This window comes from Molothrus aeneus, chromosome 3 (genome assembly GCF_037042795.1).
Source record: "Molothrus aeneus isolate 106 chromosome 3, BPBGC_Maene_1.0, whole genome shotgun sequence".
Classification (NCBI taxonomy): domain Eukaryota; kingdom Metazoa; phylum Chordata; class Aves; order Passeriformes; family Icteridae; genus Molothrus; species Molothrus aeneus.
The window spans coordinates 4,960,053-4,974,111 of NC_089648.1; the positions used below are offsets into that span (position 1 = coordinate 4,960,053).

Genomic DNA, 14,059 nt, shown 5'->3' on the forward strand with positions numbered 1-14,059 from the left:
AGGCAGATCAGCTGGAGCAACCTCAGAGCTGGTGGAAACATAAACATTGGATGCTGGGGTGGCTTTTTTTGTTCCCGTTCTCCCCTTAGTTGCATTTTTTTACGCGCTGAGCCGGAGCCAGCTGTTCTCTGGCCAGGCCAAAATCTCTGCCAGGCTTAAGTTTTTAGATGTATATTGTAAATTATATATTTTTAGTTCCTCATATAATGCAGAGGGATATGTGGAGGAGCACTTTTCAGAGCATTATGAGCACGATGGAGCTTTTAGCTGCAGCTCTGCCCTTAATGCTGTTATTTTACATTAAACACCCCTAAAACCAGCCCCCTGTCCCAGCCACCTGCTCCTGCCCCTGTCCCACCATCATCCCATGAGAGGCAGGGAGGTTAAAACCACCCCACGAGGGGTAAAAATGGATCAGTGGAGTGACGAGGCGGGGTGGAGGTTCTGCTGTTGTATTTTATTTAAACCAAGCTGTTACAAAACCCAAGAGTGGAGCCCAAGAGGGCCCAGCTGGCAGGGTGATGTTTCCTCGCCGGCACGCGCTGGCTCCACGCCGCTGCAGATCTCGAGGTATCCCCAGAGTCGCCCTTTAGAGATAACTCATCTCGGGGCCTCCACCACCCACACGGGAGAGGAGAGATTTCCTGGCGCGTGGGTGGGTGCCTCTGCCTTTTCTTCTGCAGAAAACCCAGGTTTTACTCATCTTTCACCCTCTCCCATCGAGCCGGGGCCCCCCCTGGGGTCTGAGGCTCTCTCCCAGCTCCTCCATCCCTTGCTGTTGCTGGCTCATCACCACTCAGCCCCGGCCAAGCCCTTTCTGCTGCCACCTCCCTGCATTCCTGGCCAAAATTCTTAATTTTTACTTTGAAGGCATTAACAGGGATAAAGTGTGAGGTTGTTGAAAGCTGCAGCCGCCTCAGTAATTAGTCAGGTGCACACTAATGAAGCAGCAGTCCTGGTCCCCCTCCTTGGGGTCACCCACAGCAATGTCACTTGCCCCATTAGGAACAATAAAAATAAATATACATTAACAGGTCCCAAATTCACTGGTGGTAGCAAGGAACCCAAGTGCCACCCCCCTGCCCAGCCCAGGGACCACTCAGGTCACAACAGGACCATTCTTGTCACTTGATTCACCCCCACATCACTGTCACTGCTGTGGATGTGTGGAGATCCCCCAGAGAGGGTTTGGGGGTTTCTTTAACTAAAATACACATTTTTTTAACAAAACCCACCTGTTCTTATCTCTATCCAACCTTTGCTGTTCAAGCACCCCCACGCTGATGACACAGGGTTTGATTTTGGGTTGGTGTTTGAAATTGGGAGCTCTGTAAAGGTCAGGCTCCAAGCCTGGCTCAGAAAAAGCCTCGTGCTTGAGGCTCAAACCTGATTTTATCTGGCAGCACGAGTGAAGTAACATTTATCATGATGGGTGCAGGAGAAGGAGAACAAGGTGTCATTTTTTTCCGTTGGTGCTTTGTTCAGGTCAGAATGGGTTTGGTGAGCACCTGCTGGCTGGGGAGGAGGGGTTGGGGGTGGTTTTCCTTGGGGGTTTTCAGGGCACTGTGAGGAGTCTGTTCCCTCCAGCCAGGCTCTGTCTTCTTTGCTCCAACCTCCTCCCTGCCTGCTTCCCAGTGGCAGGGACAGCCTGCTGGGATTGGACTGGGCTCCATGATCTGGGAGGTTGTTTCCAACCTAAGTGATTCTGTGATGGCACAGAGGGTTGGCTGGGTGGGAGATGCCACAACTGGAGTGCTGCAGCAGCATGGGATCCCTTCCATCCTCCTCCGTCCCTCTCCCTTCTCCCTCCTCATTTCCATGTGGGACGTGGGAAAGCTCCCTGCCCATGGATGCTGATGGGTGCGCAGGAGGGCTGGGATGGGGCATTCCCAAACAGCATTCCCAGGGAGCTGGGGATGGATGCTGCAGGGCCTGAGGCAGTGTTGAGGGGCAGGTTTCAACTCCCCCTCCCTCAATCTGTGCCAAAATGAAGGACTTTGGGATGGGCTTCGGTGTGAATTCCTCCAAGATGGCTCACGACAAGAGGAACAAGGATAACGTCGAAACGGGTTTCTTCCGTGAGGCTGGAGCCATGATTCACAGTGGGAAAATGCACTTGGTGCCTCTCCTGGCTCTCCAAAATCCCGAGGGCAGGAGGAGAAGGGCCAGCTCAAGGCTGGGTGCTGGAAAGGCCAGGCTGCTCCCCATCCCCTTTCTGCTCGTGTGAGCCGCCCACGCAGAAACGAAAACGACCCAGGAGGAGAAAATAGACTCAACATCTGCTGGCTGGCCCCGTGTCCCGGCAGCCCAGGTGCCTCCAGAGTGTCCCCCTCGCTCTGCCACACCACCACAGGATGCTCTGCAGGCCCCAGCCAAGGGGAAAAGCCTCGGGTGGTTCCTGGATCCAAGGGAAGCGTGAGGGAAGCGGGGCCTTGTGGAGCCCCACCAGCACTGTGCTGTGGGTACCACTGCTGGAGGGCTGGGAAAAGAGGAACAAGCCTGATTTTCAGCCCTGCTTCTCCCTCACTTTTCTGGTGTGGAAAGGCCATGGCCAGGCCTTTTTAGCCCTTCCCTTCTGCTGCTGGTCCCTGTCTTCAATTTTTTCCCTAATATGCCTTCCTAACAAGTTTTCCTAATTATTTTTGCCCACTCAAACACCCTCAGACACTTTTCCTTCCCCGCCCATTGGAGAGGCGTGAAGGGGGTGGGAACAGAGCCGGAGCAGCCAGGGATGCTCCAAGCGGTGTGTGAGACCATCCCTGGCTAAAGTGAGGGACGCGGGGATGGGATGGAATGGGGGAGCTGTGGCCACCCCGGAATCTGCTCCAGCAGCACTGCTCAGCCCCTGTGCTGGATGGGCCAGGTTCTCCCTCTCCATAAGGCTTCTTCCACCCCGTGGTCCTTCCTACCCCTCCATGGTCTTCCCCTCCACAGCTGTGTTTCTCCATGGGCTGGAGATGCTGCTGCTGCTCGAGGGATGCACCAGCGCTCTGTGTGTGTGCACATGCATGTGCAAGGGGTGCAGCAGGAGGGGTTGTGGGGCACAGGAGATGCCCTGCAGCAGGTGTGTGTGTGTAAAGTGTGTGTGAAGAGCAAGCACCTGGGTGTGAGGTGTGTGTGCACATGGGGGTGCAACAAGGCACGCCTGGGGCGTGTAAGAGGTGTGCGGGTAAGGGGAGCAGCCACAGTACACGGGGTGGGTGTAGGGGTGAACCCCGCGGGGTGAGTATTGTGTGTGCAAGGCGAGAGTGCGTGCTGCAGGGAGGGAAGGGTGAAGGTATCAGGACGCAGCTCTGGGCTGTGTTTGTGTGGGATGTGCGTGTGTTTGTGTGCGATGTGTGTGTGTGTGTGAGGCTGGCAGTGCACGTGTGCGTGTGTAAGGCCGTGCCGTGCCCCGGGCTGTGTTTATCAGTCCCTGAGCGTGTGTAAGGCTGTGCCCGAGCCCAGCCGGGCGCTCCCCGCGGGCGGGGCGGGGGCCGGGGCCGGGGCCGGGGCCGGGGCGGGCGCGGGGCGGTGCCGAGGCCGGGGCGGTGCCGGGCCGGGGGAGGCCGGGGCGGTGCTCGGGCTGTAAACACAGCCGGGGCGGAGCGGGGCCGGGGCCGCTCCCGCGCACACCCGAGCGCAGCCGCGGCCGGGGCCGCTCTAGCGGCGGCAGCACCGTGAGCGGGGCCGGGGGCGCGGGGCGGGGGCCCGGGCCGGGGCCGGGGCCGGGGCGGGGGCGCGCTCGGCAGAACAATGGGGCGGGCGGACGGGCGGGGGCCGGGCCGGCCTGGGCGCGCTCGGCCGCTCACCGCGCTCCGCTCCCCGCAGGCAGCCCCGATGGCCAAGCAGCCCCCCGAGGTGAAGGCGCGACGCGACGGCGAGGGCGGGCGGCTGCCGGCGGCGGAGGGGCCGGGCCCGGGCGCGCAGCTGCGCCCCGGCGCTCCCGCTGCCCTGCCCGGGGCTGGCCCGGTGTCCGCGGCCGCCGCGGCGCGGGGCCCGCCCGCCAGCCCCGGCCCCTTCGCCACCCGCTCGCCGCTCTTCATCTTCGTGCGGAGGTCGCCGCTGCTGCCGCGCTCCTCCAGCGGGTACTTCTCGTTCGAAGCCGAGCGCAGCCCCGCGCCCCTGAGCTGCGACAAGGCCACGCAGACCCCCAGCCCGCCCTGCCAGGCGCTCAGCCACTGCCTCAGCGCCATGGGTAAGCTCTGGGGCGCGGCTCTCCATCCTCCTCCTCCTCGTCCTCGTCGTCGCCTCCCCTCCCCGCCGGGCTCGGCTGCCCTCGCTCCCCCTCCTCACCTGGCGTGGCTTTCCTCAGAGCAGAGTTGCTGTGGGGGCGTGCGAAGGTGTGAAAGTGAAGTGCCGGGGGAGATGTGTGGAGGGTGAATACGCTGGTCAGGGGTAGCTTGAAAGTGCGGGAGCGCTTTTCCGACCCTTCACCTGGCTTGGCTTTCCTCGCCTTCCCCTCCTCGCCTGGCTTGGCTTTCCTCAGAAGCGTGGAAAACACGGGTTCTCGTGGGGTGTGTGAAGGGCCGGGGTTTGTGTACAGGTGTGGATGAAGAGGAGAGGGGTGTGAAAAGCTGTGAGTGCACAGTGCCAGGGGGTTGTTGAGGGGTGCATGAGGGGTCCTGCCCTTTGGCTTCCCTTGGAAGGATGGAGAACGCAGGTAGCCACGCCAGGCACCTGCAGCAGCACCTCCCGCATCCCACCCACCCCGTGGATTTTGGGAGCAGCCGTGCCGCGGGCTGGAGGCTCTCCCGGCGCTCTGGGATTTGTGGAAGCTGGCCGGGGCCGCGGGCAAACACAGCGCCGGGGAACTCCCGCGCGTCCAGCGCCGGGGTTTTTATTACTATGATGTTTATTCTTTTCCGGGCTCGGTCAGTCGCTGCCAGGGGAGGAGGGGACAAGGGTTGTTGAGTCCAGTTTTCTGCTCAGGGCTCGCTGTCCCAGGATGTTTTGCCAAGCAAGTGGCTCCTGGCTCGTGTGCCGCTGCCGGCTCTCCCATCGATCGGTGGCGGAGGTGCTGGGGTCGTGCATCCCGAAATCCCGCCGGGAAGCTGCCCGGAGGCGGGCGGGGGCGTGTTTACGAGTGGCTTTGCCAGGTGAAGCCTCTCCAGCAGGGAAAACCTGCCCGCGGGAGCTTGCATGAGTGTCCAGCATTCCCCTCTCCTGATGAATTCCCTGGTGAATTGGAGGAAACCTTTGAACTTGCACCAGGGCACGGTGGGAGTGAGGCATGGGGATAACAAACAGCAGCTCCGAGCTTTTTTGGGATCTCAACACCATCTTTTTTGGTTGGTGGTGTTTTTGCTCCCTCCTGGCTCTGGCTGCAGAGGCCTGGCTGTAACGTGCCCTTAGGATAGATTTTGTGACATTATTGCAGTAATTACAGCTTAATTCGTGTTTCACAACCTCGCTCTGGCATGGCCAGGCAGGGATGCTCCCGGAATTCCTCGCTGGGAGTGCCAAGGCTTCAATTTCTTTTATCTGGGAAGAAATTGAAGTTTTCCCTGAATTTTTTTTTCCCCCAAATTCCTGTGCTCTCATCAGCTGTTTTATTGGAGCCTTTGCTCTGTGAGTGTTGCTAGGGGCATCATCCTAAACAACTATAAGCAAATGGAAAATCCTCAGTGCTGTTTAACTGGGACTCTTGGATACTCCTGAACGGATTAAGCTGGGAACGTGGAGCTACAGAGCTGGTTTATCCCCAGGCTGTGACTTCCCATGCAGCTCTCCTTGGGAAATATCCATGCCTTTGCCCTGCACACCTCCTCCTCAATCCCTGTGCCTTGGCAGTGTCCAGCTGGATGCGTGCCGTGGAGTTTTCCACATGGAAGCGGGTCAGTCCCTTGGGAAGGAAGCAAAGGAGATATTTTTGTTGTGCTTTTACCCACTGATTTTATCTGTTGTGAGCAGAGGCTCACAAGGTGGAGAGTTTCTCTCGGAAGCATAAGCAATAATAATAATAATTATTATTATTTTTATTAAAATAAACAGGCGTTTCCTGCGAGCAGAAAGAAGCGACGGATGCTCCCGGCCTCTCCCATGGGCAGTGGGGAACTGCTCCAAGGCTGCTCCAGCACGGCGAGCTCATGCTCTGCCTCAAAAGTCCCTCTCTAAATCTTGCAAAACCTTCCCCAAAGGTTTTGATGAGGGCAAATAAAGGTGGAGGCAGCCCTTGGGAATGCCCAGGGTTGTGTAAGGAAGAGCTGTTGGTGTGGAGGTTTTGGGAAGTGATGCTTTGGGCTGTGCTGCCTTTCTGACAGTTCAGGGGATGCATCCAGCTGCCTCCAAAGCCGTTTGTTTTGGGAAATGAGACAAAAGCAGTGAGGGGATGCTCTGGGATGAAAGGGAACAAGGGCTGCAGTGCCAGCCTGGGATATCCAGGATGATGCTTTTGGGGGTGGGAAGGAGAGGAGCAAGGGTGAGTTGATTTGTTTGTTCTGGGGAAGAGGTTGGCAGGGATGGGGAATTCCCAGCTGGGAGTGTAAGTCACCCAAGACAAACTCACTCTTTCTGGAGGGGTTGGGTGACTCTGTTCGTGGTATTTCGTGTCTCTCCTTCATTTCCTTCCATTGGATTTTTGGTCTGAAGGCAACGTGTTTGTTCCCAACGGATTTTGGGAATGTGGCTGGAGCAGGTGCTCTGGAAATGGGCTTTCCCAGTGCTGGTTTGATCCCAGTGTGTATTCCTGTGAGGAGAGAAGCAGTATAAACCTGTTGCTCTCAAAGGAGATGCCAAATAGTTGGGTTTAAGAGGAAAACCTTGAGCTGGGAATCTGCTGGTGATGTCCTGATGCTCTTGGGTTGGAATCGCTGCTGTTTTCTCCCGGCTCTCCAAGATTTCCTTCGGTGAGGGGTTGGATACCTAACCCAGGAGCTGACGTTGCAATTTGGGCTTGGTTTCTTTGCCCTTCCGAGCCGGAACCGCAGCAATCCCATCCTGGAGCATCCCACGGGCCGGAGCCAGGCGTGGCTTCCCGGCGGTGCCGGTGCCCCGGGGTTGTCACCCTCGGTGGTGGCTCACGCTATGACTGTGTCCCCCCGCCCCCGAAAGCGCCCGTGACTGGTTTGGGGACCCGGTTATGACTGGCCCCTTTCGCTCGGCAGCGCCGCAGAAAGTCCTTTCTGAAAACCTCAGCCCGATTTCGCTCTCAGCCACCGAGCCCAGCCCGAGTCTCTGGGGCGGAGGAGCGGGGCGGGAGGGAGGATGGCACGGCGGGGAAAGGATGGAGCGGCAGCAGCAGCGCGGCTCCCTCGCGTGGTTCTCCTCACGTCCCCGGCGCTCCTCGCCTCTTCCTGCCCGGGCTGGCCGCGTGTTTTTGTTTGCCCGGCCGGGCCGGGGTGGGATTTGGGAAGCGGCTCCGCCCCGGCCGGTCCCGCCTGGCTCCGGCGGGATCGCGAGCGCCGCGCGTGGCGCGCCCGGCGGCGGGAGGGAGGGGGCGGGCGGCGGGCGCTGCTACTACAGCGTGAAAACAAAACACATCCCCCGGCCAAGCGGCGCTGCTTGGCTCGGAAACGCATTTTCCAATCAGGTTGGAGCCAGGCTTTTATTTAATTTCTTTCTTTCTTTTTTTTTTCTTTTTTTCTTTTTTTTTTTTTTTCCCTAACTGCTCTACTAATCCTTTGAATGTTTGGAAGATTGGAAGCTATTCCTGTTCCCTTGTGATTCCTCCGAAGCTGTCGTGCCAAAACACTGCTTTGTTTTGTGCAGTGTTTTTTGGTTTTTTGGTTGTTTTATTTTTATTTTTTTTTAGTTTGGTTTTTCTTTTTCTTTTTTTTTTTTTTTAATATTCCTTAAGGCTGCACTTCCTGCTTGGATCCTGAACTTTAAGGAAGGGGGGATGAGGTGGTGCTGGGTATCATACACGGTCCTGTTTCTTTTTTTTTTTTTTTTTCCTGGCTATTTGCAGGATTTATCACATGTTTAATAACTTTTTAAGATGGAGACCTAAATAATTATGTATCCTGCAGTATAATAAACACATTAACTCTTTCTTTTCTCTTTCAAGCCAGCACTTGGATTTGCTGGAAGTGTGGTTTCTTCACACATAAATCCAACTGTGGCTTTCTCCTCCCTATGACAAACCCATTGGTTTTCCTTGTTGGGCACTTGAGGATGATTTGGGGAAGAAATGTGAAAATTGAATGAGGCAGAGGGTTTTTAAGGTTAGAGAAGGAGTTGCTGGTGAAGGAAAAAAAGTGGGAAGAGGAGGTTTGGTGAGGGAAGAAAATTGGAGAGTGGCATCTTGGCTCTTATCCCTGTTTAGGAGTGACCAAAGCTTGGAGATGCTCCCATGGACATCTTACAATTAATAAATAAAAGCCTAATAGCAGTAATAATAATAATAATGCAGAAATAACCAGGAACAAAAGCCTGTTCATTGTACGCAGTGAGCCCCCACATGAGCCCCTGGGGTTTAAGAGAGTTAAAATATAATAGTAATAAAAAACAGGAATAAAATGGCAAGAGCTGATGAGTTACTGGAGAGTTTTATGTAGTAAATTCTGTACAGTTTGTTTTCCTTCCTGGGTTTCCAACTCTCCTGTTCCATGCCCCGCAGCTTCCCGGTGGCAGTCCCACTCTCCGCCCGAAGAGGTGCAGCCGGAGATCTGGATCGCGCAGGAGCTGCGGCGCATCGGGGACGAGTTCAATGCCTCCTATTGTCCACGCAGGGTAACTTTCCCCTCTTCACCTCCCGTTTCTCTCGAAGGGAAGGGCTGAATCATTTCTGGAAACTCTCTCTGCGGTGAGCATTTCGCTCACTCAGACGAGAAAAGGCTGCGCGGGCGGGGGGTGGCCTGGACCAGGTAAATCAGCGGCGGCGGCCTCAAATCAATGAAAAATAACCTTTAAGTCAATTGAAAATAACCTATTGAAATCAGGGCTGGAAGCTTTAGGGCACCAGGTTTGCGCAGGGGTTTTGGGGCAGAGGTGTTGGGTGCGGCCTGGACCTGATGGTGACGAGGAAACTTTTAGAAAGGAAGAGGCAGGGAAAGTTTGGGGATTTTGGGGGATGCACTGCCTGGCACCATTGCTTTTAGGGAAGCTTTCAGTGGGATTCCCAGCCCAGCTCCCAAATCCCAGCTGCTGCAAAGAAGAAACTTGGTCCTAGAACTTAGTTCTCTTGCAAAGACTGTTTTGAAAGAGTTTTTATAAGCCCATGAACTCGCTCACCTTGGGGTGTTGCAACCCGAGTCGATGCAGTAATGCCCCAGAGGAGCCCAATCCCAAGCCCAAGGCAGCCCAGCCCGGGGGTGAAGCAAGATGGGCTCGCCAGGATGAGCTGCTGCATGTCCCTGCTTGTGGGTTCTGCTCCATCCACTCGGGCTTGGCTGTGGGAAGAGGGGCCAGGAGCAGTTTTGGTGATGGAATGCTGGCTGCTGGATCCTTATCCATCCTCTTCAGCTCCCAAATAGCTCCTGCAGTGTGTCCTCGCTGCTCCCAGGGTTGGCTTTCCCACATAAATGGGGATCAGGCTGCTATGATCCTGCTTTTTCCACATCATCTCCAGCTGCTCCACTTTTCCCAAATGCCCTGGCAGTCCTGACCTGTGACAAAATGGTGATAAGCTGATACCCTAATCCAGAATTCAAAATCCAGAATGCGCATCTTCAGACCTCCCCCACCCAGGCTGGTCCCTTGTGATGCAGAGTTGGCTGCTTTTTGGGATGAAAGGACATCTTTTCAATGAAAGGGAGGGAGCAGGCTGTCCAGAAAGCTGGAGGCACCTGGTAGCAGCAGGCAGATCCAGAGGAGCTGGAAGAAATGCAGAGTGCCCTGGAATATCCTGAGCTGGAAGGGACCCACAAGGATAATCCAAGTCCAAACTCCTTGCCCTGCACAGCCCCAGCAATCCCACCCTGTTCCTGAGAGCATTGTCCGCATATTCCTTGAACTCTGGCAGCCTTGGGGCTGTGACCATTCCCTGGGGAGCCTGTTCAGTGCTACCCATCTCCCACCTCCTCCCTGCCTCCCGGAGCAGTGCCTTAAATTTGGAGCACTTCGTGAGGAGCAGGAACATCCTTCCAGCATTCTCCTGGCTCTTTTGGTGCTGGGAATCTCTGGGCACATCCTGCTGCTCCCTACAACCCTGTGGTGGATAAGGGGGTGAATTTAATGGGAATGGGGGTGTTTCCCAGGCAGCAGCAGGGTGAGGTGCAGGGAGCATCCCCCAGGGTCGCACGAGGCTGTTTCCAGTGCCGAGGCTGCAATTCCAACCCAGGGCTGGCCCAGGGCGAGGAGTGGAACACAGGGGACACGTCCTGCCTGCTCAGGTGATGCGAGCAGGGGACGTCATGCGTGACCCTAAAAACACTTTGTACCTGGTGCAGCCAGCATGCGACAAATTCTCACTCCCTGCACCCAAAACTGGGGAGGTTTCGGAGCATTTCAGGCACTATGTAATTATCATCCCTGAGGCACTTGGTGGAAAAGGTCCCTTTTCCTTCTGGAAGCGTTCTGGCTGCTCCTGAGCTGCCTGGGCTCCGGAGGGGAGGGTGGAAGGGCTCATGCCTGCCGGCCCTGCCTGGCTCTGAGGTTTGCCCTTTCAGCCTGAGGTTAGAAATGGGGAACTGCAGCAGTGCCAGAGCTGCACTCGCCGGGCAGGTCGGGGCTGTCGGACGGGTCCCGGCGCCTTCCCTGTCACGTTCCCCAGGGCGTGGCCTCCCCCCGGGCCTGTTTCTCGGACAGGGAAATCGGGCAATTCGTCATCCAGCCGCTCCTTGTCCCAACAAGGTTCCTGGGTCCCAGGCTTTTCCTGGAAGAGGGGGCATCCCCTGACTGCTGCCCCAGGCTCTGCTGGCTGCAGTGTTAAACACTTTGTGCCTCTGGAATATTTTCCAGGCGTTCATATAGCATGGGGGGCTTCATGCTGGGAATTAAAGTCACCACTTCGTTTTGGTTTTTCTCCTTTTTTTTTTTTTCCTTTTTTTTTTTTCCCTCCCCTCTCTGGGAAACCCCCAGGTCATGATCTTGCGCCTGCTGCGTTACATCATCAGCCGCATCTGGAGGCTCCAGTGAGAGCGCCCGGCGCATCCCGAGCCACCAGGACTGAATTCCTCGCTGGGAAAGCCCGGGAACGACGGACTCATGGATGGATGTGGGGCTCCCACCCTGCCTCTCTCTCCCCCAGGACACGTGGCAGGATGAGGGTGGACATCCCATTCCGACCGCGGCGTTTTTATGGCAGAGTGGTGTTTACTTGGTGTTTCTCTCCACTCTTTTTATTAATTTTTTTGCCTTTTTTTTTTTCCCCCAAAAGAGTCTCAGCGAAAATGTGGAATCATGTTTTGTCATCGTTCCTGGAATTCTGTGGCATGAGCCCATGGCAGGAATGAGGGAAACCTGAGCCAGCTGATGGGCAGAGCCCTCGGAGTTTGCCTTGCAGAGGCTCGGATTCCTCCCCTCTCCCTTTGCCTCTGGGGCATTTGCCCCCAAAAAAGGCTGGAAAAAACGGCAGAGGGATTTAATATCAGCACTTCTTTTACCTGTAAATACCTAATGCTACCCCAAATCCAACTTCATTTGCATAATGCAAATCAGCCTATTTCCTGCTGACTGATTTTTTAATTTTTTTTTTTTTTTTTGCGTTTTGATATCTCTATTTTTTTGATCCACTCTGAATTTCAAGACTTTGCTGTCGAACTCCAGGGTCCAAACCATCACAACCAACCAACCAACCAAACCCCAAGCCACCAGGTTGCCTTTTTTTAAAGAAATTCTTTCTATAAAACGTGTGAAAACGCTTCTGTAGTGTCTGCTATCAGATGTGGGGGACTGAGTAATCCAGCAATAAACCGTTCCGGAGGCAGGGAGCAGCTCCTGGAACGCCGCAGCCAGAGGCGACGGCAGCAGGACCTGTTGGGAGTCGTGGCTGTCAAAAGAGGTTTCCAAGATTGTGTTTTCCTGGGATCCTCTCCGTGTTTGGACGGGGATGAGCACCCAGATGCAGATGGAAGGATGCCAGCCCAACACGGATCTATCCAGGACATTCCAAGGGGATCTGACTGCTCTGTGTCCTCCCAGAGAAGTTCCCAGGTGCTCCATGTCCCAGGGCCTCTCCCCTTCCCTCCCTGGAGTCATGGATCCACGGGTGTTCCCCTTCCCAGCAGATGTTTTTGGGGGATTGGCTGCTCCAGCCATCCCATATCTATGCACAAACATCCCCCTTCCCTCAGGCTGGTGCAGGTGCTCCCCAAAAGCTGCGGGGTTTTTTTTTTGTTTCTGGTCTCACCAGCAGCATAGGAAAAGAAAAGAAGGAAAACCCCATCCCAAGCCCCCCTTGGAGCGGTTCTTCCCACAGGGAGAAGCTGCTGAGTGCCATGGATGATAATTAGTGTTAATTAATGATGGACAGACCCCGGTGGGACCTCTCTGCCTGGCGGGTCGGAGCGGGGCCTCCCCTCCTGCTCCTGGAGGATCATGGAGGTGGTTTTAACCTCGATTGCCAATTTTATTCCCTTTTTTTCCTTGGAAGTGCAAGGTGAGCAGCGGTTGCAGGAGCAGGGAGTGTTTTGGGAAGGGCATTTTGGAGCCCTTTGGGGGGAACCTTTGCACTGGTGGAGAGTGAGCGGTTCAAATAACGAGGGAGCTTGGCCAGGGCAGATCCTGCTCCTCATCCCTTGGGATTTACCTCTGGCTTTGGCTCACCGTGGCTGTGCTGCCCCAGTCAGCCCTACCAGCTGCCACCAGGGATTTCCCATGGAATTCCACTGGTAAAATTAGAATTAAAAGATAAAAATTGGCAGCAGGGGTGGGGAGACCCAGTGAGATTTTTCTTTTTTCCTCCCAGTTGAGTTCCATCATTGCTGGTGGATGAAATGGTGCTTTGGGATCTCCCAACTTTGGGCATCCCAGAATGTGTCCCTTGGAGTACACCAAAGAATCACCAAAGAGCACTTTACCCTGTCCTCCCATGGAGAAAAATTCATTTTAATGAAAAAAAAAATCAATATATTGGCAAAGTCTCCCAGGGCCTTTTCCACAGGAGGAGTTCCCAGCCAAAAATCATAGGAAAAGGAACCCTCAAAAAATAGGATTCCTGTGGCATTGTGAGGTTTAGTGAGAAAAAGCCCCCAAAAAAGCCTCAAAACAGAAGAATGATACAAAACAGGGATTTATGCTCCTTTCAGCCATGTTGGCTGCCTGCTCTGGGTCGTGTTTAAGTGTAGTGTGTGCTCTGTGTTGCACCAAAAGGATGAAGAGTTTTCCTTGGAAACCAGATTGATCCTGTTCTTGCTTCTCCTCTTTTGCACCAAACTGTAAATACTCAAATATTTATTAGAGTAGAGTACCGTATTATTTTCATCATCTGAGCCAAATATCTGTGTGCAATGTACTCCCTCTCCTTTCTCTCCTGTAAGTTTTGTACAGCTTAGAAATACTTTAAAAAAAAACTAAAAAAATTTAAAAAAAGTTCCTGTTTTTTTCCTACATTTTTTTAGAGTGGAATTGGTAAATACTGTAGGTCTTTTTTTTGTTTGTTTTTTTTTTTGTTTTTTTTTTTCCTTGTGTAATTAATGCACTCTACTGTTTAATGCTGTAACTTGTAGAAATGTTGTATATTTATTTCCTGCTTATTTAAGTTCCTGTGAAGATTTGGTTTCCTCCCTGCCAGAAGTGTTGGATCCCCTTCCAAAGCCATCGTGGTGTGGATAACAAGATTTTAATCTTATTTTTCTCCAAGTGCCTAAGTCTCCACTTCCCAGGAGTGATTTAGGCACATCAAAGACTTCAGCATTAGTGAAATTCAGTGGGAATTTGGAATTTGGTTCCTCCACCCCCCGGGATTGCTCCAGCCAGGTTTTCCTGGAGCAGCCATCCCATGGGATCCCGTGAATCACTAAATCGTGTCGCAGGACCCAGCTAATGTAGCATTTTTGACTGCAATTTCCCTGCCTTCCTTGTGTTTTGCACTGATGAATTTTGGACAGGGTAATTGCCACTTTACTTGTGCAATACTGCTGTAAATAATTGCAAGAGCCTTGTTTTTTGGGGGTTGTTTTTTGGTTTTGTTTTTAAGAATCTTTTATGTTCTTTAATATGAGTTTTATATGAATAAAAACTTTCAACTATTTGTCCT

The 14,059-nt window shown here is 54.1% G+C and overlaps 1 protein-coding gene across 1 annotated transcript; it reads left to right on the plus strand.

The window, feature by feature from the left end:
• Positions 1-3,819: 3,819 nt before the first annotated feature.
• BCL2L11 (BCL2 like 11) lies at positions 3,820-13,414 on the plus strand. The gene is made up of 3 exons (XM_066546083.1): positions 3,820-4,177; positions 8,540-8,652; positions 10,942-13,414. The coding sequence occupies exons 1-3, from the start codon at positions 3,820-3,822 to the stop codon at positions 10,996-10,998; spliced, it is 528 nt and encodes a 175-aa protein (XP_066402180.1). The 3' UTR covers positions 10,999-13,414.
• The last annotated feature ends 645 nt before the right edge of the window (positions 13,415-14,059 follow it).